We start from the raw sequence: 25,563 nt of genomic DNA, 5'->3' as shown, positions 1-25,563 counted from the left end.
GAGTCCCACATCGGGCTCCTTGTTCTGTGGGGAGCCTGCTTCTCCCTCTGCCTCTGCCTGCCACTCTGTCTACCTGTGCTCGCTTGCTCTCTCTCTTTCTGACAAATAAATAGATAAAATCTTAAAAAAAAAAAAAAAAAGAATGCTATTAAGATGCTGGTTTCAAAATACCCCCACAAGTAGATAATTTAAATACTTAGAAATGATTCAGGAAGAAATGTGAGTGACCTCAGTGAAGAAAACTACAAGAATATCATTGATTTAAAATATTTAAGTATACACAGATATATTCCTGGATGGAAAGCCTAATATATAATTCTTCACGGAAAATAATTCCTAAGTTTATCATGTTTTAGAGAGCAAGGTGGACTTAAATGATACCGAAGTTCATCTAGAAGAACAAAAAGTAGAGAACAGGAATAGTTGAAAAGAAAATGATGGTAAGACAGGGTCCTTTTAATATTATGCTATAGTGATTAAAAGTGTGGTGTTGGTGCAGAGATCACCACATCAGAGTTGAAGACAGGGCATGGGCTTGAATATATAAAAGCTAAGTATACTCTCTTCTCCTCCCCAAAATAGATAATATAGATTATTTAACAATTTAACATTGATGTTAAGAAAACTGGGGGCTCTTGGGTGGCTCAATGGGTTAAGCCTCTGCCTTCAGCTCAGGTTGTGATCTCGGGGTCTTGAGATGGAGCCCCACATCAGGCTCTCTCTGCTCAGCGGGGAGTCTGCTTCCCCCTCTCTCTCTGCCTGCCTCTTTGCCTACTTGTGATCTCTGTCTGTCAAATAAATAAATAAAATCTTAAAAATATTTGAGGGGCGCCTGGCTGGCTCAGTTGATGGAACATTAGACTCTTAATCTTGGAGTCATCAGTTCAATTCCCACCGTGGGTGTAGTGATTACTTAAATAAATAAATAAACCTTTAAAAAATTATTTGAACAAAAGTATCAAGTTGGATATTCATGTTATACTGTACATCAAAACATACATCAGACAAAAAAGAGCTCAATATAAACAGCAAACCCATTTGAGAAGCAGAAAGTATGGTAGGATATTGAAATGATTTCAGGATGGGGAAGAACCTTTCACGCAAAGGAAAAAATTAAAAATAGAAAAACTGGCTGATTACATGTCAATTTAAAACTTAAGAACATCAAAAATGCCTTGAAAAATTAATGGGCAGAAAATAAACTGAGGAAGATATTTGGGACAAATATGACCAAGTATTTTCAGAGTGTTTATGAAACAATAAGAAAAAAACCAGACATCCCATTAGAGCAATGGAAAAAGTAACTGCCCAAACCACAAAACTACATATCAAAAATATTCTAATATCAAAAAAACTAATATCAAAGATATTCTCTCAATATTTACTTAAAAACTTAATGTTTGAGCCAAGATCAAGTTTTTCTGCTTACCAAGATTACTATTTTTTAAAAGATTTTATTTATTTATTTGACAGAGAGAGGGATCACAAGCAGGCAGAGAGGCAGTCAGAGAGAGAGGAGGAAGCAGGCTCCCTGCTGAGCAGAGAGCCGGATTCAGGGCAGATCATGACCCGAGCTGAAGGCAGAGGCTTTAACCCACTGAGCCACCCAGGCGCCCCAAGATCATGATTTTTGAAAGCTGATTACTGCTAGGCAGAGTGCAGTGAAATTGGTAGCACACTTTCTTGCTGAAGGAGGGAATAATTTTTTTCTTCCAAGTTTTTATTTAAATTCAAGTTAGTTAACATACAGTGTAGTTTGGTTTCAGGAGTAGAATTTAATAATTCATCACTTACGTGTAACACCCAGTGCTCATCACAAGTGCCCTCCTTAATACCCATCACCCATTTAGCCCATCCCTCCAAAGTGGGAATAATTGATATGATCTTCCTGGGAAGTAAATATTATCATATTTGACCCAGTTAAATTCAGCTGAGGAGCTAGAATTCAATTTTAAGGAAATCAGAAATATAGTCAAAGATTTGTGCTGGAGTTAATAGCACACTCATAATAGCAAAAGATTAGGAACTTCTATATCTCTAGTAATATGAATATGGTTAAGTTAAAATATCTCATAAAAGAGTATTATATAAACATTATATAAACATTAGAAATCACATTTTTGAAGAATTATTAATGATAAAATGCTCAATATAATGTAAATAGGAGTAACACTGTATGACCCAAGTCTTTTAAATGAATTGTTGTATATAATATTTAATCCATGACTGTTACAATTATAAAAAGCAACATTTTTTCAAAGTTATATTTAAAGAAAAAATGTATATTTACAGGTAAACACAGAAGAAAATACCAGAAATTTACCAAATTTCGTAGTGAGATTACAGAGGATATATTTTCTTGTAAAGATTTATTTTTTTATTCAAATACCATGTATTTTTTAGAATTAAAAATAATAAAATAAAAAATAATATTCAGTCATGAGATGAAATGTCTATAGAAAGGATAGAAAATTATTCTATTGAGGCCTCTATCCCATAGAAAAATATTTATTTTTGCACTGAATGCTCAATAAATACAAGTTTTCTATGTTGATCAGACTATGCTAAATGAATTCAATAAATGATGAAGTTTAGCATTTTATTACAGTCAGTTAAAGTGAGAAGGGCAAAAAAGAACGAAACAACCATTAAAAGTACATAGAATGAAAAGAGACACGAATGTCAAAAGACAGACATGGGAGAAGACAGAGCTGGTAGCTATGGAACCACACTGAAGAACAGCAGATCGAGGGGAAATCAGATCCTCATACGCAGGAAGGCAGAAGCATCCTCACGATGCACATTTTAAACATGTTGTTACTAAGGCTTAAATTTCTGTTTCATGTCTTCAGCTACAAGGACAAATGAGAAAGAACTTTTTATAGCTGTTCCCAGAACTGGAAGATATTGAACAAAGGGCCAGCTGTGGCCCAAGGTATAGAGATCAGGAAGTAAGTTTGGATGATTACAACACCCCAGAGTATTTAAAGTTGTTTGAATAACTTTTCTAATTATAATGTTTCATATATTTATGGAATACATAATTGTTCTTGGGTCATTTCAATGTTTTTTTTTTTTAAAGATTTTATTTATTTATTTGACAGACAGAGATCACAAGTAGGCAGAGAGGCAGGCAGAGAGAGAGGAAGGGAAGCAGGCTCCCTGCTGAGCAGAGAGCCGGACTCGGGGCTTGATCCCAGGACCCCGGGATCATGACCTGAGCCGAAGGCAGCGGCTTTAACCCACTGAGCCACCCAGGCGCCCCTCTTGGGTCATTTCAAATCTGGGACATACACAGTATGGGACACAGTATTGTTCTTGGGTCATTTCAACACTGGGACATACACAGTACAGTATGCTCAATTTTGATTAAAGTCTAGAGATAGTGACCTCATGGTCTTAATTCATTTTAGTATATTTAAATTTTTTCTTTTTTTTTAAAATAATCTCTATGCCCAACATGGGGCTTGAACTCTCAACCCCAAGATCAAGAGTCACATGCTGTACTAACTGAGCAAGCTAGACACCCCAACTGTAATGCCTTTAAAAAAAGAATCTTAACTTTGCTCTTAGTTTTTGTTCATAGTCTTAGAAATCAGGTAGAAGATCTGTTATTCCAAGAGCTAAATGCCTTTGAATTATGTGAAAACCATTAGATAAGGGAAATAAACTATAAGACTAGTTAATCTGAACACTATAATTAAATCCTTGTAATGGATTTTATATTTTAGGCAATGTTCTTCTAGACTACACTTTACTTTCATTCAGTTACTGTGGCACCTACCTGGCTAGTTACTCCTCTCTCCCAGAATTTGAACTGGCCCTTTGGTAAGTTACAGCATGCTGTAGAATTCCTTTCATTGGATTTCATTTTAGTCTTGTCCTTCTAGGTTGTATTAAAAGACATAGATGTGAAAAATCTGGAACGAGGGAAAAAAGTGGAAGGAATAGAAGTTCTGTTCAGAAGGTTGAATAACGTTGCAACTTTGAGGCATAAAATCTGGCAGGGCAAAAGCTATATGAGAGCAAATTACATCTTTTTGTTGATGTGTTATAATGTTTCCTTTGTTGGGTAAAGAATAATAAAGGCATAAAGTTTCATCTTTCCTTCAAATAAATGGTAGCTTCGAGTGGTTTGCCTGTTTTCTACTAATGATGAAATTAAGCTGTATTCTCTATTAGAGCTAAATTGGAAGTAATTGTTTTTAGAGACTTTAGAACAGTTATATGTTCAGAGAGTGGAACATTACACCACATTTGCCAGCTGCATAGGAAATACCTGTGGATAAGACACATCTGTGGTCTTTGCTGGGTCATTTCATAGGGCCAACCTCAAAGCTGTACTCACTCTTCTGTCTATAATATAAACTCCTTTGGGATGGATAGTTTTTCTTTTAAGGGGAAGTACAAACCATTTTGGGAATGATTGAGGATATACTTTACACACCTGCATTTCTTATCCAAAAATATAATAATCTAGGTTCAGAGAACCATATTCAGTTTATGCGGTTTCTTTTCTAAAAAAACAGCTTCCTCAAGGTATAACTGACATATTTAAAAACTACTCATATATAAAGAATATCATTTGGTAAGTTTTGACTTGTGTACACACCCATGAAACCATCACCATAATCAAGATAATAAATATATGTCACTCCAAAGTTTCCTTGTGTCCCTTTCTGATCCTTCCTTATTGGCCCTTCCACACACACCCTTACACCATTCCTGCCCCATACCTCAGCCCCTGCCTCCCAAGTAGTCATTGTTGTATTTTCTATCACTCTGGATTTGTTTGCATTTTCTGGAATTTTATATGCATGGAGTCATCCATTATGGACTTTTTTTTTTTTGGTCTGTCTTTTATGCTGCATAATTAACTTTCTTCATGTAGCATAATTATTTTGAAATTCTCTTATGCTGCTATATGTATCAATAGTTCATGCCTTCCTATTCATGGAATGAATATACCACAGTTTATTTACCCACTCACCTATTGATGGATAGATTAGTTTGCTGGGGCTGTCATTAACAAAGTCTTATAAATTGAATGGACAAAACAACAGAAATTTATTGTCTTCACGGAGTCTTGAAGTCTAATATCAAGGTGTAAGCAGAGTTGGTTTCTTCCAAGGGCTATGAGGAAGAATCTGTTCTAGGCCTTTCTCCTTGGCTTGTGAATAACTGTATTCATGTTCACATGGTGTTTTCCTTGTATATGGGTCAGTCTCCATATTTCCCTTTTCCTTTAAGGATGCTCATCCTACTGGAGTAGGACCACACTAAATGACCTCATTTAACTTAGTAAAGACCCTATTACAGTCACATTCTGAGGTACTGAGGGTTAGGACATCAGCATATAAATCTGGGGGGGGACACAATTCAACCTATAACAGTACCCAAAGGATGGGTGGGAACCAACCTGTGAAGATAAGGAAGAAGATTCTAAGCAGAGAAAAGCCATGCAAATGCCATGAGGTCAGAGAAAAGAAATGGCAGATTTGAAGATTTAATTAAGAGATCATAATGATGGCAACCAGAGATTAGCTGTGAGAGGCAAATACCTAGAAGTTGCAATTGCTGGGTTATAGGGTAGTTCTATTTTTAACTTCCTAAGGAAGCACCATACTGTTTTTCAGAGTGCCTGCACAAGTTTGCATTCCCACCAACAGTGTAAGAGGGTTCCCCTTTCTCCACATCCTCACCAACACCTGTTTCCTGAGTTGTTATTTTTAGCCATTCTGACCAGTGTGAAGTGGTATCTCATTGTGCTTTTGATTTATATTTCCCTGATGCTGAGTGATGTTGAGCATGTTTTCATGTGTTTGTTGGTTATTTGTGTGTTTTCTTTGAAGAAATATCTGTTCATGTCTTCTGCCCATTTCTTGATTGAATTATTTGTTCTTTGGGTGTTGAGTTTGATAAATTCTTTATAGGTCATGGATACTAGCCCTTTACCTGATAAGACATTTGCAAATATCTTCCCTCATCCTCTCAGTTGTCTTTGGTTTTGTCAACTGTTTCCTTTGCTGTGGAAAAGCTTTTTATCTTGATGTAGTTCCAATAGTTCATCTTTGCCTTTGTTTCCCTTGCCTTTGGAGACATGTCTAGCAAGAAGTTTCTGTGGCCAAGGTCAAAGAGATTGCTGCCTGTGTTCTCCTGTGGGATTTTGAAGGATTCCTGTCTCACATTTAGGTCTTCCATCCATTTTGAGTCTATTTTTAGGTATGGTGTAAGGAAATGGTTCAGGTTCATTCTTTTGCATGTGGCTATCCAATTTTCCCAACACCATTTGTTGAAGAGACTGTCTTTTTCCATTGGATAGTCTTTCCTGCTTTGTCAAAGATTAGTTGAGACAAAGTAATATTTTTAAAACACATAGATATTTTGCTTTCTTAGGTACAGTATAATGATAAGCATAATCATTAATAAATTTTATATTTAACACCATGGATTAAATAAATTGTATTGTGAATTAAGATTGTTTTCAAATAATTAGATAAATGTTCTCAAGATGTGAAATTCAAATGAATTATTTTTTTACAAAACAACATTTCCCTCTAAGGAACTGGGAAGCAGGTGTCATTTTGTGCAAGAAGTCACAACCTGGTGTGGATGTAAGCCAGATGACTTTTAACCCTATGAACTGGCGCCAGCTGTGCTTATCAAGTCCAAGTGCAGTGACTGTGTGGACCATTGAAAGATGTAACGAGGAGCATCATCTCAAAGCGAAGTAAGAGACTTAGTTATTACAGAGCAAAGTGGAGATCTTAGTTTGCTTTCATGTAATGTTATTGCATCAATTCGATGAATTAACTGGCTTTATATGTACATATTAAACATCTTAAGTTATAACATCTTTTTACGTATATAATTATGGAGTGGTTGTTTGCTTTTTGCAAGGATTCTTTATGACTTGATTTCTTAATGGGTTTCTTTGAAATCTCAAGGCATTCTCAAGCTTTTCCCAACCTGGTTTAATTTGCCAGAATATTATTCACTTTTGGTATTTCAAAACATGCCTATTTATAAAAAGTCCAGTTATGAATTTTGATCCTATTACTTTGATGCCCAACTATAATCTCAAAAATAAACTTTTAGATAAGGAAAGCATATATTATTCCTTCAGCCACATAATCTATAAACAGAGGGTAGTTGCATATGGTGGAGTCCTGGGAGTTACCTGTTTAAATAGCACTGGGTCAAAAAGAAAATTTATGACCAGTGCCATGGTGATTGATGTTAATGGTGTGTTTGTTAAGGAGAGTTCAAAGACTCAAGGTGCCTCTAAACTTACTATTCCCAATGTATTCCACCATGTTAAAGACTAAGTTGATATTGGATATGTATATTCTTGAAATTGTAATTTTTGAAAAGTTGCCTTCTTAAGAAAAATGTAAAGTTGTTTAACTGGAGAGCCCTAAAAAAGACACATCTTTGTGTTCAGTACTCTTCGTGTCTCAATTTCTTTTTTATAAGAACCCAGCGAGTAGTCAAATCTGTCTCTAGGCAGAGACACTGATAAAATAGGCAATGTCTCTATCATATCCTTGCCAGGTGGGCAAATAATTTATCTTGGCATTCTCTACTTTTGCTTCCCTTGAATATTCTCCTCTAGTTCTGAATGATGAGTTGTGATTTTTCTATAAGCAACTGAAGTGAGAGGCAAAGTAAGTGGATTGTCCTTGTTCAGAAAGCAAGCAGGATTAGAAAACACTCAAGCCTTAATTTGAATAATAGATACTGTTTTTACATGATAATTTTTCAAAATTATTTATCATACATAAGATATAACCAAAAAAATTTTTAATTTAATGCATAAAGCCATGAATTTTTCAAACAACCCTTTATAACCATTTTATGAGTTAAAAGTAGACATATGGTAGATTTGAAAATGGATTATTATTTTTTTAAGATTTGTTTATTTGTTTGAGAGAGATAGGGAGATAGAATGGAGAGGTAGGCAGAAGAAGAGTGTCTTAAGCAGACTCCACACTGAGCACAGCGCCAGACTCAGGGCTCAATCTCTCAACCCTGAGACCAGGACCTGTGCCAAAACCAAGAGTTGGATGCTTAACTGCACCATCCAGTTGGCCCAGAAAATAAATTCTTGATAACAGAGGTTGCAAAGGTAGCTGAATACAACCTACATATATAGATGATCTTTGACTTAGGATGGTTCCACTTAAGATTTTTCGACTTTAGGGTGATGCCAAAGTGATCCACATTCAGTAGAAACTGTCCTTCAAATTTTGAATTTTGACCTTTTCCCAGGCTAAAGATATGTGTTACAGTACTCTCTGGTGATGCTGAGCCGTGGCCGCCATAGCTTCCAGTCAGCCACACGGTCAGGAGGGTAAACAGCCTGCGCACTGACGACAATTCTCTACCTTCATTATAGTGTTCAGTTACTTGAGGGGGTCACCACTTTATAATAAAATAGGCTTTGTGTTAGATGATTTTGCCCAACTGTGAGTCGGCAACTAAAGTGGTTTGCCAAGTAAGGTAAGTGTTCTGAACACATTTACGACAGGCCAGGCTAAGCCATGATGTTCATGTTTAGTAGATTAGGGGTATTAAATGCAATTTGACTTAGGATATTTTCAACTTATGTTGGGTTTATTGGGACATAACCCCATCATAAACCTAGGAAGAGCTATATGTTTATTTTGGCTCACATTGATTTTTATTTGAACTAATTGCAAATTTTAATATTTGAGAGATTTCTCATGAATATCCAGATTATGATAGTTTCTTGAAATTTTGGAACCAGAATTCTCAACAAACCCTCTTAGTTGGAACTGAGTGGTACTTATACCACCTTTAGGAGGGAACGTACTTTCCCATTTGCCACAGTCCCCCACCTGGCCACAGCTCATTTGCCTGGTCCTGCCAGTGTTCAAATGTGTAATTCCTGCTTTAGATTTTAACTTTGAAAATTTTGGAAAATTCCTATGTACTTAATTTATAACTGCACTATTGTCCTTTTGTGATAAATATTTTTTATATCTATTCTTTGGTGTTTATCTGGTTTGTTTGCTTGTTTTTAATAAGTTTTAATACCTCCCCACCTTGTTTATCACCAAAATGTAGTAGTTACATCAGTGACTCGTTTTTGTTAATCTGATTATTCTGATTTCTCTTTTTTTAAAGGTCAGTAAAACTTCCTATGGAAGATGGGTCATTTTGTAATGAAACCGATGTAATTTTCCCCACCTCATTGCCCAAGGATCTTATCTATGGACCTGTGCTCCCACTGTCAGCCATTGCTGGGCTAGTAGGAGAAGAGGCAGAAACTTTCAGGGTAATTACCTGGCACCTCTTCCTGTTTGCTTATTTGATTCTCATAACCATCCCATGAGACATGCAGGATAGAGAGGATCATCCTGGTTTTCAATACAGATTAGCCCTGGCGATGATAAGAAATGAGGGCTTTGAAGTTTTGAGTTTGGTTAACTGGAAGAATGGCACTGATAACAGAAAGAAGGGGCCCAGACTTGATTTCAGTTTTAGACATATTGAATTTGGGGTGCTAGGAGGGCATCCAGGTATAGATGCCAGGTGAAAATTGGGCAAGCAGACCTATTGCTGGGATGGAGAAGGTAGGACTGGAGACTCTGATGCCAGCAGAATCATTACCACATTAGTGGAGCACTGGAGTGGGAGAGGGATGATAGAAAAAAGAGTAAGGGTGTCAGGGGAGAGAGCCAAAGAGGAAACTGATTTGCCAAGAATCGAGAGTTAGAAGACAGCTCTGATAAGGAACACACAAGTAGGAAAAAATCCAGGAGAGAAGAATACCTTGGAAAATAGTGGAAGAAAGTTTCAGTGGGAGTTTATTAACAGCTATACACTCATTCATTCAACATATTTATCAAGATTTAAAGGACAAGGAAGCTCAGTGCTACAAAAGGTCAAGAGTGGTCAGGCAGAGGGTGCTGTATGTGCAAAGGTCCTGAGGGAAAGAAAATAAATCTGTAGGTTTGAGGAGCTAAGAAAACCTGTGGGGGCTGCAGCAAAGTAAATGAGGTGGAGTGGGGTACAGGTGCAGGGCAAGGGGTAGGCAGGGAGCAGAGATAGCACATGAAGGTCCTTTGGGAAACAGGAGCTTGATTCTGCTAAGCCTCTTGAATTTATGTTACACTAATATTTGTGTTAAAACTCTAAGCCAAGGATAAAGGAAGTAGAAGCTCCCAAATATTTTGGCCACTGCAGAGAATTAAGCCATAAGTGTTAAAAATAACTCAGTGTTGTAATTAATTTGTTTAAAATTTCTGAGAGGCAAGAGATTAGGTTTTGTATGCTCTTAGTATTTCCTCTAAAGCTCTAAAGGATGATCATTGTTCACTTTTTTAATACAGAAAATGACTGATTCCTTTTAATAGCACAAATTGCAGCCTTAGAAATACAACCAAACTCAGCCACAATGGGGCAGCAAAGTGAATACAAATAGATCAGCCATCAAGGTTTACAACTTGAAAAAAATGCTTCTATGTTTCGTATTTGATGCCTAGGAACCCACATTTTCAACTATCTAAAATCTTTTCTTCTGCTATAAATTTCTGTAGGCGCCCTCATCTTTCACATTTTGCACAACAGGATGAACCCCACCTAAAATATGTAAAATTCAGTTATCCGTCTTTGTCATTTGAAAAATGCTATGAAATGCCTGTCTTAAATACTTAAATGTGGAGTAACCATTTTTTAAATGCTCATAATAAACAGACATCTTTATTTCCTAGGATTTTTGGTACTCGGTGCATTTTAACCTTTTTCTGAAAACAGAAATTTAATGCTAAAGTTCTACATTTTAAAATCACATGGGGAATGTTAATAAAGGCATATAGTTTACATTTACATTAGAAATTAATTTTCCAATATTTATTTTTCACTTTGTAGATAAGTAAGGTGAGAAAAATGGCTAAAATACTGATTAGTGTCAGTACTAGTGAAAGCATAACCAAAAATAGATCTCAAATGTCTTGATTCTGTTCCTTTGAATGACATTTCTTGTGACCTGGGTATCAATGAACGGCAAAGAAATCAGTAATAAACTAATGCATATAAGAGTCTTAAAAATTGACAGGCTGTGGACTTTCACAAGATTACAAACATTAAATACTCCCATATGTCTCTCTTAGCTAACACTATAAAGGCACATTATACGCCTTTAAATAGGCCTGCATCACATTATAAAACATATTTAAGGCAAGAGAAACAGTATCTAGCAGTAGCATGGGGGAAATCAAAGGCAGATGTTATCTGGGGAAAAACTAGATCCAAGATAATGAATTTGATCTCAAGTGTATGGTTTTCTTTTTCTATCTACCTTTTTGTTTTTTAACAAATCACTAAATAGGAATTTCTTTTATAAATATGGAATATGCTGAAGCATATTTGGATACTTAAATTTTTTAAAGCAATAATATTAAATTGGATTCTAATTTTTCATGTGCAGTCTTCAAGTGATCAAAATGTTTGATTTATGAGTCCAGAGAGCTAAGCAAGGTGTTGTTATCAACAAATATGTTTAAATACTCTTGGCACATTTTTCTTTTAAAAGTTTTAGAATTTTTAGAATTAAAATTATTGTTTCTGCTCACATAATCCATATTGTATCACTTTCATTTTTAAATAGCCCAGAACATATTTACTGATGAAAGAGAGTAATAGAAAGATAAGCCCATGTTTATCTTAAAGTAAGAAAAGTCAAACACAATACCAGTTTAACATTTTATAGCCAGAAAAGTCCAAATTTTAAATCTTCACCTTCTGTTGCATACACATAGGTCCACTGGTGTGAGAGCCAGATATGTGTGTTTTTAAAAAGATTTTTGAATCCGTTGCCATAATGTGAGAATCTGTCCCCTTGTGATATATAGTCTAAGGTTAGATGTCATCAAGACAACCCAAGAAACTTTTAAATAATGGCATCCAGTGAGTAACTTCCCTGTGAGTCAAATCTCAATTAGATACCACAAAAATGTTATTAATCAGCAGTAGTTTAATCCTCTTGGGTTGTTTTGCCCCCCTTTCTTGGCCCATAGGGTGGCCAGGTTATTAATCAAGTATTTGTTTTCTAACAGTCCAAGACTACCAGGGCGTGAAGTATGCCAATCATTGACCAAAGTCAATATATCCTTTAAAAGAATTATCATGGCGATGGCTGCTGTGTATGATTTTTGCCTTAGTCATATTTCAGGGTCCATTCCAAATGGTAATTCTCTCTCCACCCTTCCTTCACTCCACCAAGAACCAAGTGCTTTCTCATCAATGCTCCCATAATATTTAACATCCCTCTGCTATGATCTACCGTGTTTTCTGATTCTGATATTTGTTCATACTTCTTCTTCCCTCAACAAGTGATTATCCTATTGAGAAGAGGGATCGCTTAAGACTTAGCACAATGCCTGATATATAACCAACATCCAATAAATATTTGTTTAAATATCAGTTACATAACAAGTTTATATTTGCTGAGAATCTAGTAGAAATGGTTACTTTGGCAGCACCATACCTGCTTTACCTTGAATCTACAAACCAGTCCTAAATGAATAGTATATAATACATTATTCAAATAATTAAGTATTTATTAGAAAGATGGCTTGCATATATTGAGGAGTTTTTAATGGAAAAATGACTGTTTATATAGATTTGCAGTATTTCCCAACTTCTGGTTTATTTTTCTCCATAGTGATTTTCAGCATATGATCTTCTATATATTTAACTTCTTTTTTTTTTAAGATTTTATTTATTTATTTGACAGAGACACAGGGAGAGAGGGAACACAAGTAGGGGGAGTAGGAGAGGGAGAAGCAGGCTCCCTACAGACCAGTGGCTGGATGCAGGGCTCCATCCCAGGACCCTGGTTCATGACCTGAGCTGAAGGTCGATGCTTAATGACTGAGCCATTCGGACACCCCTATATTTAACTTCTTAACTTATTTTTATTCTGTTTGCCCTCACCAGGATGTAAGCCCCATAAGGGCAGGGATCTTTTTTTTTTTTTTTTTTTTTTTTTTTTGGTCTGTTTTGTTCACTGCTACATCCCTGTGCCTAGAACAGTCCCTAGAATGTAGTAAGTGTCCAATAAGTATTTGTTAGGTGAATGAAAAGGTCAACAAGAGAATGCAATAGGGCGCCTGGGTGGCTCAGTGGGTTAAGCCTCTGCCTTCGGCTCAGGTCATGATCCCAGGTCCTGGGTTCGAGCCCCACATCGGGCTCTCTGCTCTGCAGGGAGCCTGCTTCCTCCTCTCTCTCTGCCTGCCTCTCTGCTTACTTGTGATTTCTCTCTGTCAAATAAATAAATAAAATCTTAAAAAAAAAAAAAGAATGCAATAAACATGGAGCTCTCAGGGAACTTAAAAATTCTGTTAATTTGGCCAATAGCTTATTAAAGATGTTCTCTGTTCCAGTGGGTGTAAGGATCCTAAAGAAAGCAAAGCATTATGTTATAGCTAATGTAATTTGAAATAATGCTATAGCATAACAAAAAGCTCAGATGGTTCTAAATGCTATGTTCTCAATATAAAATAAGTAAACTAGTACGTCTGACTTGTTTAACTAAAAAGGAAGAAGTGCTATTATTATGATATCCTGAATTCAGAATTTTAATCAGTGCTGTGGGGAACAAATGCCCTAAAAAGCTGCCACAGCTGCCTTGACCTCCAGGAAGGAGAACAGGTAGGCCTATACTTAAAAGGAGACCTGCTCCATGCTGACATGAGTATTTCAGGCTGCAAGGGACGTACCACTAAAGTATTACAGTCTAAGCCTGAGATCAACAAACCATGACAGGCTTTTGTTTGGCCCCAAGCTAAGAATGTTCTTGTACACTTTTTACAGAGGTGTTTAAAAATATAATAGGGATATGTGACAGAGACCTATGTGGTCCACAAAGCCTAAAATATTCACTGCCTTTTCCTTTACAGGAAAAGTTTGCTTTAGATCCTTGTCCATGTTATTTTTACTCCCCAAAGCCAACTTCTTTGAGGTACATTGCATAGATTTTGTGCATTTCTCTTTGAGTTTTCCATGATATCAAAATCACAGAGGATGTTTCATGAACCCCGTTAGGAGGGCCACCAGAATCAGGCAAGTGTCCTCTTCTCATTTCCCATAAAAGCTAACTAACCAAAGGATCTAGTACCTCTCCATAACCTCTCCATAACCACTCAAGAAAAATCATATCCACCCCCTCCCACCGCCACGCAGAATCAGGAGGGTAAAATGTTGACAAAAATCTTCCTCAAAAAGGGTGATTTTAGCTAGACAATGACTTCCTTAGATTCAAGATACCAAAAAACTCTACCAAGAAACATTGTAGATGTTGCTACTCAGAATTTTCATGAAAATCTGTGACACTAGAACTCCAAATGTGCTGACAAGACTATGTCATATATTCTTACTGAGTTAAAATATAGAGAGATAAATGGAGCAAGGAAGGATAAGCTCACTTAGATCTTGGCAAATGGCAGGACCAATGAATGTATATAGGTCCATATTCATTTGTTTCTTTTTGGAAGTTATTCTCTTAGGTATTTCTCTGGCTCTTAAACCATGCATGCTGTCTTAACACAAGGTTTCTTATCTTTCTCTGAAGCCTAAAGATGATCTATATCCTTTGCTTCACCCATCTATGCATTGCTGGACTCCAACAAGTGACATATATGTTGGCTGTGAAGAGGGTCATCTTTTAATGATTAATGGAGAAACCTTGAAGGTGACTTTACTTAATAAGATAGAAGACACAGTACTAAAGGGTGAGAAACTGCTTTACTTCATTATTCCTAGAAGTGTAGCCACTGGTGATCGTTCTACATTTGAAGATGGCTCTTTGTTCCCTATTTTTCTCCTTCTTAGAGCCATCTTTGATTCTTTCTTTACTCTATCCCACAGTTCATTACCAAGTCCTGTGGCTGTTCCTCATAGCTAGTGCTTATTGACTGTTCTATGCTCTAGGCATTCTGCTGTACTCTGTATGTATATTTCATGTAATCCTCAAAACACTTTATTTTTTTTTAAGATTTTATTTATTTATTTGACAGAGAGAGAGATCACAAGTAGACGGAGAGGCAGGCAGAGAGAGAGAGAGAGAGAGGGAAGCAGGCACCCTGCTGAGCCGAGAGCCCGATGCGGGACTCGATTCCAGGACCCTGAGATCATGACCTGAGCCGAAGGCAGCGGCTTAATCCACTGAGCCACCCAGGCGCCTCCTCAAAACACTTTATAGAGAGATATGTTTTCATTTCCATGAGACAGGTGAAAAAAATGGATGCACTGAGAGAATTTAAAAAATGCCCAAATTCACATAACTAGTAAACTGTAAAGCTGACTCCTAAACCCAGGCAGTAAGACTTCAGAGTCCGAGTTCTTAGCTCCTATGCTGTATCGTTTCCCATCCATAAGCCTGTTCTGTTTAGTCGGCAAATTATGCCCTTTCCTGCCCTCCATCTTTCTCAGGGCCTTTTTTCACAATGACTTTTTTTAACTGCCATCTTGAAAATTACCTCTCTGTTCCTTGGTTAGAAACATGGTTAGAGTTTGATCTATTCTCCTTAGATCTGGTGTCCATTCCTGGTCCCATCAGCTGTGGCCAGGGTTGGGCCTTAGTCACAGAAGCTAATGTCCACTCAGTAGGGCTTAGGTGTAGACCTTTTGAGAAGGAAACCTTGCAGGGCGAGCTCCCCAATCTGTCCAATGCCCTCTCCATTCCTGTTCCTTTATTATTTCATAATTTGATTTCTGCTCCAACCTTAGAACTGACTTCATTGGCCTTAATCTATAGCTAACCCAAAACAGGCATCTCATCCCTGCCAAAGTGTACTTCTTCAAGACCATTTCCACATGCAATTCAAGGAGTGCTCTGCCTTGATTCCAAGCCGTCTCTAATTTGTTCCTACCTGCTCCATTCATATTCTTTCTACTCCCCAGGATGAGTTTTCTGATCTAGCCAGTCATTTCTTCTTGTCATTTCACAGACCTGACTCCTAGCTCACTCCCTTGCCAGTTTTCTCTCTGAATCCTTATGCTTCTACCTCAATGCCACCTCCTACAGCAAGTTTTCTCCAGGACAGTGCCCCTCATCTACTCCTGCTCCCATTCCCTGGTTCTGACTTCAATGGGGCCATGGCTTCACTTTGCTGTCACTTGTAACCTCCAGGCTAAGTTCTCTCTAATCTTGCATCCACAGTGCCATCCTAACCTTAGGGCAAATTTCGGTGCCCCTGTGTGGGATTCCATTAGACTCACTTCCTTCTTACGGCCTCAGCCTGTGCTGTCACAATTTCCTGTGTGCATGTCTGTCTTTCCCACCAGGTATTAATTCTTTGAAGTTAAGAACTGACTTACATTTATACATTGGGCTCCACTGTTTAATCCCAGAGACTGCTACAGAGTAAATTAGTGCCTATATGTCTTTTGTAAAATGAATTCTAAAGCAATGTTTCTCATTTCCAAGCTGCTGTCACATCTGTAGTATATTATATACAATTTAGGACTTATTCATGTATAGTCTTATATTGTTTACTATTTCCTTCTTCTATACCATTCCTAATAATTTTCATGGTACATTATAAATGCTTCAGTGTAATTATTTGTCTAACCTCTACAATGTGGAAGACACTAATCAAGGTTCCTCAGAGGTGACATGAATGGCAAATACGTGATCTTCTAATTTTCACCCTCGAGGGATTTATTTTTATTAAAGAGAATTAAACAAGTAGATAATTATAGCCATTTTATTCATTTTATTCAAGGGAAACTGACAAAGTTCTGTGGGAATTCAAACAAGGGAAACAGGCCAGGTTAAGTCATTTTGAAGATGGCATTTGAAATGGCCCTTGCAGGATGGGTTCACAGGCAGATGAGGGTAGGTAGTGTTTCAGTCAATGGTGTCTGCAGAGATAAGAAAAACTGGGGAAGTTTGAGACACAAGAAGTGTCCAGTCTGTCTGGAGCATTGAGTGTTACATAGGGTAGTGGGAAACAAAGGGACATATATACCATGTTGAATGTCCAGCTCAGATGTTTATACTCAGTTCAGCTGTCAGTGGGCAGACATAAAAAAAACTCCTGAATGGACTTGTACCCCAAATGGAATTGTGTATGGGCAGATTAGTTTAGCCATCATTCAAGAAAGGATGACCCTAGAAGCAGGTGGCTATAAGCATCAGGCACCTAGACTAGGCCTTGAGTCATATAACCTGGACTCTAGTGGTACTTGGATTGGAAAGGAAGGAACTTCTGGGAGGTGAATAGTCTTTGAAGGAAAGGACAGTATGCTTCTGAGCATCTGGCAAAATGCCCAGCACGTAGTATATAGTAAGCAAATAATTTGACGGATGCTCTCTGAGCTTTTGATCTTATAGTTCTTATGGTTTATCTACATAAAAGTTATTACGCTTTTGTTCTTTTTCCCCAAGGACAATATTTTATTAATAATGATTATTCTTGTAGAACATTTTTTCTTTTTACTTTCTTTTTATCCATTTTTATTTATTTACTGAGGTTGGAATTTACATACATAAAATGTATAAATCTTAAGTATGCAGCTTGACAACAAGTTAGGTTTGGTTTAATTTATTTTTTCCTGGCATCTTAAAATCTCTGACAATGCTTTCCTAAAATAAGAAAATATATTAGCTATATAATTCTGTAATGTTAGTTACATGGATCTGATGATACAGAACTTTAAAAAACTCATGTGATTTACATTAGTAATCAATGCCGAACAGTTTTACTATTCATTGTTTGGAAGGCATGATAGCACATATTCTTTTTCTTTTTCTTTTTTTTTTTTTGATGGCACATATTCTGATAGGAAGTTGATTTTTGGAAAGTGTTACAAAGAAATGAATAGTCCTAGGAAAGCAAAGAGATTAATTACTTTGTATTGCACTTTTAATTATGTGTCACCTGTTTTACCTTGTTTTTCTTTTCCAAAAGAGGGAAGAAATCTCATCAGTCCAGTCACCATGGTATATCAGAAGGGAGGCATGCTGATTTCTGGAATTGTAATGTATTTTTGTCTTCAAAATTAATTGCTTTAAAGAATATATACAATTTCCATTTGCTGCTACTTACTATTATGTGTCACAATTTGGATGTCAGGTTCTGTCAGCTTATTAATTGTTTTCTTTTTGGATACTATTATAAAACTTTTCATATGAAGAATTTCTCAAATATATAAAAGAAAGAACAGTATAATGGACTGCCATATATCTAGACAATTGCAAAAAGTAAAAAATAGAATTAAGAACTCTGGGTCCCACAGAACACCCAACTTCATGCCTGTTTGTACACTTAATATATTAGGTTGTCAGACACAAATAGAACCTTTTGTCTAAGCTTCACTTAACCGCTTGTGCATACTCATTTAGCTTACCTATATTATACTGTTATTGTTCATACTAGAATTAGCATTAATGGCCTTCATTTATTTAGTCCTTACTTTGTACCAGGCACCATGCTAGGTGCTTTGCTTGTATTATCTTATCAGTTCTCATAATGACACTATCAGTAGGAATATTGACATCTTCCTTATACAGAGGAAGGAGCCAAGCCTTACAGAGTTCACCATCCAGTAAATGGAGTCGCTGAGGCTTGAACCCAGATGTGTAAACTCCAAAGTCTTTGCTCTCATTTATTAGAGCCTACAGTCTCAGTTAAGTATGAAAAGGGGTCAGACTACAATGCTTTTACATGGTATTATAGCAATGCTAAGGTTTGGAGCTCACCTACACTAAAATGTCAGGTCTACTTATAGATGTCCCAAGACCTACTCTCAGCTGGTAATCCATCCCCCTCCCCTGCAATCTTGCAACGGACCATCATCTTGCCCCCCTCCCACACACACACTGCCACCATACTTTCTACATTTAGTTTGCATTTATGGCCTTTTATGACTCTTGTCCTTCTCAAAGCCACCCTTGGCATTTTTTACTTTTATATTCATTCATTCATTTATTTATTTATTTATTTATTTATTTTCAGAGACAGAGGCACAGGGAGGGCAGAGGGGAGAAGGAGAGAGAGAATCTTAAGCAGGCTGTATGCTCACCACAGAACCCAACACAGGGCTCCATCTGATGACCCTGAGACCATGACCTGAGCTGAAATCAAGAGTCAGACGCTAAACCAACTGAGCCACCCAGGCGCCCCTCACCCTTAACATTTTTTCAAACCTAGTTTAGGGATGCTCTACTGACTGAGTCAGTGACTCTTGCATTGGGGTTGTGAGTTCGAGCCCCACATTGAGGGTAGAGATTACTTAAAAAATAAAATTAATGGGGCACCTGGGTGGCTCAGTGGGTTAAGCCTCTGCCTTCAGCTCAGGTCATGATCCCAGGGTCCTAGGATCGAGCCCCACATCAGGCTCTCTGCTCAGCAGGGAGCGGGCTTCCCCCTCTCTCTGCCTGCCTCTTTGCCTTCTTGTGATCTCTCTATGTCAAACGAATAAATAAATAATCTTTAAAAATTAAAATTAAATTAATAAATGAATAATAAATTATAACAAAATTATTTCTTACTTTGTAATTATAATAATAATTATATACCATTATAATTTAAATTAAAATAAATTATATTGATTAGTTAATTTATTAATTAATTATTAAATAAATTATTTAATAAAATAATTAAATGAATGAATTAAATTAATCAAGTTAGAAATAAAATAATTATAATTTACAATAATTATAAATATAAAATATTATAATAAATATATAATAATAAAATTTTAAAAACCCAAACAACTAGTTTAAAGGAATGGTTTGAGCATCTACTCCATAAAAAATGGAGAATGATGATGAGTTTGGAGAAAGTATCTTGCATGTTTTATCCCCCAAGTCCCAAGTATGTGAACCCAGCCATCTCATTAATGCATATACTTTAGTTATAGTGGGATCCAATCTAGAAATGATGGATTAATTTGTCCAAAGCTTCTTCACTACTGTGAAAACTATTCAGATTCCTCTTGAGAATAGTTAAATGAGTCTCAATTTGTTTATGGCCAACCAGCTGATTTTTACTAGATACTTGCCCTCCTTCTAGTACTATTAAAGAAATACAAAAGGAGGATATAAAAGGAATAAACAGCACACTCCCTACCTTTGGGTCATTTAGGGAGAAAAGAAATGCATATAATAATGATTAAATAATATACATTAAAAGCTTCTGCACAGGGGCGCCTGGGTGGCTCAGTGGGTTAAAGCCTCTGCCTTCCGCTCAGGTCATGATCCCAGGGTCCTGGGATCGAGCCCCGCATCAGGCTCTCTGCTCAGCAGGGAGCCTGCTTCCTCCTCTCTCTCTGCCTGTTTCTCTGCCTACTTGTGATCTCCGTCTGTCAAATAAATAAATAAAATCTTAAAAAAAAAAAAAAGCTTCTGCACAGCAAAGGAAACAGTCAACAAAACAAAGAGGCAACCCACGGAATGGGAGAAGATATTTGCAAATGACAGTACAGACAAAAGGTTGATATCCAGGATCTATAAAGAACTCCTCAAACTCAACACACACAAAACAGACAATCATATAAAAAAAATGGGCAGAAGATATGAACAGATACTTCTCCAATGAAGACATACAAATGGCTATCAGACACATGAAAAAATGTTCATCATCATTACCCATCAGGGAGATTCAAATTAAAACCACATTGAGATACCACCTTACACCAGTTAGAATGGCCAAAATTAGCAAGACAGGAAACAACATGTTTTGGAGGGGATGTGGAGAAAGGGGAACCCTCTTACACTGTTGGTGGGAATGCAAGTTGGTGCAGCCACTTTGGAGAACAGTGTGGAGATTCCTCAAGAAATTAAAAACAGAGCTTCCCTAGGACCCTGCAATTGCACTACTGGGTATTTACCCCAAAGATACAGATGTAGTGAAAAGAAGGACCATCTGTACCCCAATGTTTATAGCAGCAATGGCCACGGTCACCTAACTGTGGAAAGAACCAAGATGCCCTTCAACAGACAAATGGATAAGGAAGATGTGGTCCATATACACTATGGAGTATTATGCCTCCATCAGAAAGGATGAATACCCAACTTTTGTAGCAACATGGACAGGACTGGAAGAGATTATGCTGAGTGAAATAAGTCAAGCAGAGAGAGTCAATTATCATATGGTTTCACTTATTTGTGGAACATAACAAATAGCATGGAGGACAAGGGGAGTTAGAGAGAAGGGAGTTGAGGGAAATTGGAAGGGGAGGTGAACCATGAGAGACTATGGACTCTGAAAAACAATTTGAGGGTTTTGAAGGAGCGGGTGGTGGGAGGTTGGGGGAACCAGGTGGTGTATTGGAGAGGGCATGGATTACATGGAGCACTGGGTGTGGTGCAAAAACAATGAATACTGTTACACTGAAAATAAATTTAAAAAATAAAAATAAAAATAAAAAAAATATATATATATATACATTAAGGCTAGTATTCCTTGAAGTAAGGAGACTGCTATATACAAGCCACATAATGAACTGCTTCATTTGCCCTACCTCCTGTATAATGAAGAAAGTGGTAAAAAGATAGATGCTAGGTGGATGGAACTGGAGGGCATTATGCTAAGCAAAATTAGAGAATGATAAATACCATATGATTTCACTTTTATGTGGAATTTAAGAAACAAAATAGATGAACATGGGGAAGGGAAAGAAAAATAAGATCAAAATGGAGAAGAAGGCAAACCATAAGAGACACTGAACTCTAGGAAACAAACTGAGGGTTGCTGGAGAGGAGGTTGGTGGGGGAAAAGTGATACTTGGGTAATGGGCATTAAGGAGAGCACTTGAGGTAATGAGCACCAGGTGTTATATGCAACTGATGAATCACTAAATTCTACCTTTGAAACTAATAAAAAAAAATTTCTAACTTTATTAAAGACATTACTTGGGGATTAAAAGATAAATGTTAAGAGAAGTTCAAAGAAAGGAGAGATCCATAAATTTTAGTCACAAAATTTTGTGTCACAGAAGAGATAAAATGGAAACTTGGCCAGGAAGGGTGGTTAAAAGTTGCCTAATAGAGATAAGACCAGGCATTCTAGATAATGTAAACATTGATGATGATTCTAAAAATAAACTATGGATGGTAGTCAATAAGTCTTAGCTCATTTGATATGGAAATTATACTCTGCATTGACTGAGACTGATTTTCTTTGTTTATCTCATTGTTTTTGGTCTCTAGGATGGCTTTGTGTATTCTTTTATTATTAAAGATTTAACTTACAAAATAGAGGATTTTCTAGAGATTGAAGAGCCTGTGGTACATATGATGTTTTCTCCAAATTACCGCATGTTGCTGATTCAAACAGACAAGGTATGCTAGATGGTGATTTCTTTCTTTTTTTTTTTTTAAGATTTTTATTTATTTATTTGACAGAGAGATCGCAAGGAGGCAGAAAGGCAGGCAGAGAGAGGGGGGAAGCAGGCTCCCCTCTGGACAGAGAACCTGATGTGGGTCTCAATCCCAGGACTCTGAGATCATGACCTGAGCCAAAGGCAGAGGCTTAACCCACTGAGCCACCCAGGTGCCCCAGATGGTGATTTCTTGATATACAGTTTTCAAATATTATTATCATTTCATTATGGGAATGAAGGGCATAGTGCTTCATAGTGATACTCTACTATTCAGGACTCTTTTGGTTACAAATGAAAAATACCTAACATAAAAGACCTAAATAACAAAAAGTGTTTTGTTTATTCATTTTTTTTTTGTTTTTGTGCAAGTAAGTAAAAGGGTAAGGAGTTAATCTGAATCTAGTGGCTCCTGACATTTTTTTGTGATCATCTCTTGGTTCTGTTTTCTCTCTGTCACCCTTCCCATGAAGATTCTCCTGGAAGGTGTGCAGAGAACCTCCTGCAACTCTAGTTTATATTTCTACCCTGGTGGTGACCCTAGTGGAAAGACACCATGAAAAAATGTCCTGGAATTTAGATTCATTGTATTTACTTGGTCACCTCTCTACCCCTGTGGCAATTACTATGTCCAGGAGGATTCTAAGCTGTCATTGACCAGGCCTATGTTACATGTCTACACTTGAACCCTGTATACTCTCAACCCAAACAAACATTGACTGAGATTGGGGTCATGGATGGTTTTCTAAGGAAAATATGGGTTCTGTAAAAGAAGAAGGGAAGGGGAATAAATGCAGAATAAAATGAAATGTCCATCTCAATTATATTGTTAGAAAGACTCCTAATTAATGGAATGACTCTCAAAAGTCAGGGTTAACCGTAGTTTATATTGTTAAGCAGTGACTTTAGATGGATTATAAGGAAAGATCAATGATTTCCTGCCTAAAGGAAACTTAAATTTAAATATGGAAAGATATCATTTGCTGGTAAATACCTGAAGTTAAAACAACTGGCTAACTGTGTTTTAATAAAAAACAAATAAATGAAAATCCTAGAATACCTATGAAGAACAGGAATCAACAAAATTGTAACATAACAGAAGGGAGAAAGACTAAAATAGGACTTCTAAAAGAGAAAATATACTGAAAAAGTAAAAATTAAATGAATATGTCTGACAGAAGATTGGACACAGCCAAAGAGAGAATTGGTGAACTGGGGATAGATCAAAAGAAGTTATCTAGAATATAGCCCAGATACACAGGAGGGTAGGATATACAGAAGGGAGAGTAAGAGACATGAATGATACAGTGTACGTTTGATTGGAACCCCAGACTGGAGAGAGAGTGAGGTACAGACAATTATTTAAAGAGAGATTTTCCAGAATTGATTAAAAACACGAATTTACAGATTCAAGAGGTCCAGTGAATCTCAAGTGGAATACCTAAAAAGTTAAACACACTTAGATTTAAAAAGGTGAAACTGTTGAAAATGAAAGACAGAAAATCATAAAAACAATCATAAAGAAAAACAGATTATTTCAAAGGAATTTCAATTAGACGAACAACTGACTCCTCTGTGACAATAATGTAAGTAAGAAATAATGGAATGCTACCTTCCATGTAGAGCAGAAGGCATCAGCAAACTATGGCCCTGTAGGCCAAAACCAGCCTGCTGCTTGTTCTTATAAATCAAGTTTTATTGGAACACAGTCATACCATTCATTAATGTATTGTCTATGGCTGCTTTCACACTACAACAGTAGAATTAAGTAGTTGTGAGAGATCATGTGGCCAGCAAAGCCTAACATATTTACTGTCTGTCCATTTATAGAAAAAGTATGCTGATGTAATGAAATAAGGTAACTACCACCTGGAATTCTATACCCAGTGAGAGTACTTTTCAGTATAGGGGTGAAAAAACGATAATTTTGATGTTCCAAAACTGAGAGTTTGTCAGCAACCGACCATTACTAGAGAAAATTCTAAAGAATATACTTCAGGCAGAAGGAAAAAGATCCCAGTTGGAAGATTGTGTTGCAAGAATGAATAGTAGTGTGGAGAAATGAACACTGCCTGTATAAAACAGCAAAAATAATGTGAGGTTGGGTTTAATAATAACATTGAATTAAAATCCCAGACAGCAATAATGTAAACTGAGGGGAAAGAGTAAATGGATTCAAGTGGTTCAAGTTCATTATTTACTTTTCCCAGGCAGAAGATAAAGGTTTTAAGTAACCTTGTGGTGTTTATAAGTTAAGTATGCATGTTGTAACTTCTAAGGTAGCCAATAAAGAACTGAAACAGTAGATGAAATGTCTACACTATAGATGGGGAAAGCAGAATGTTTTTAGAAAGCAACCCAAAACAGGGTAAGAAAAGAGAGAAAAAGAAATATAAAACAAATAAGAAAGTAGAAGCATAAATTAAAATGTAATATTTAAACTCAAGGGGCGCCTGGGTGGCTCAGTGGGTTAAAGCCTCTGCTTTTGGCTCAGGTCATGATCCCAGGGTCCTGGGATTGAGCCCCACATCAGGCTCTCTGCTCTGTGGGGAGCCTGCTTCCTCCTCTCTCTCTGCCTGCCTCTCTGCCTACTTGTGATCTTTGCCTGTCAAATAAGTAAATAAAATCTTTAAAAAAAATTTAAACTCACCAAATATTAGTAATTATTTAATGTAGTTAAAAGGCAAAGTTTGCAATACTGGATTAAAAAAAAGCAAAACCCAGTTATGTACTGTTTACAAGTGACACAGCTAAAGCATAAGCATACAGTAAGATTGAAAGTAAATTAAAATAAAAAGTACAGTAATGTTGAAAGTAAATTTAAAAATTGAAAGTAAGTAAAAAAACAGAAAAAGATCTGACATGCAAACATTAACAGAAAGAAAGCCAGTGGTGCTCTATTAAATATCAGACAAAATAGACTTTCTGGCAAAAAATATTACTAAAGATAAATGGGCTTATTTCAAAAATATTAAAAGATTAAATTCAGTAGGAATATATCAATGCTTAATATATATAGGTACCAAGTAAAATAGTACCAAAATATATAAAAGCAAAATGTGACAAAATGACAAGGAGAAATAAAGTTGTAATCTCAATGGGAGACTTTAATACACTTTACCCAGTACATGATAGAATAAACTGTATCCCCAACACAGCAGGCAAAGTGAGAACAACTTTTCCATTTTCTCTTCAGAAGCTTCCAGT

The 25,563-nt window shown here is 36.6% G+C and overlaps 1 protein-coding gene across 3 annotated transcripts in view; it reads left to right on the top strand.

Moving 5' to 3' along the window:
• The window catches only part of CFAP43 (cilia and flagella associated protein 43), a 106,957-nt gene that overhangs the window by 3,487 nt on the left and 77,907 nt on the right, over positions 1–25,563 (top strand). For 2 of the 3 annotated variants that reach the window (XM_047702957.1, XM_047702955.1), the window contains exons 3-8: positions 3,732–3,828; positions 6,563–6,730; positions 9,151–9,301; positions 14,600–14,759; positions 17,943–18,010; positions 22,187–22,318. In XM_047702957.1, coding sequence (XP_047558913.1) covers positions 3,732–3,828; positions 6,563–6,730; positions 9,151–9,301; positions 14,600–14,759; positions 17,943–18,010; positions 22,187–22,318 — 776 coding nt within the window. The remainder of the gene's footprint in view (positions 1–3,731; positions 3,829–6,562; positions 6,731–9,150; positions 9,302–14,599; positions 14,760–17,942; positions 18,011–22,186; positions 22,319–25,563) is intronic. The other variant, XM_047702956.1, reaches the window with a different exon arrangement.

The sequence above is a fragment of the Lutra lutra genome, chromosome 14 (genome assembly GCF_902655055.1).
Source record: "Lutra lutra chromosome 14, mLutLut1.2, whole genome shotgun sequence".
NCBI lineage: Eukaryota > Metazoa > Chordata > Mammalia > Carnivora > Mustelidae > Lutra > Lutra lutra.
Note: the sequence above shows the minus strand (reverse complement) of the source record. Positions and strands in the feature narration are given on the sequence as shown.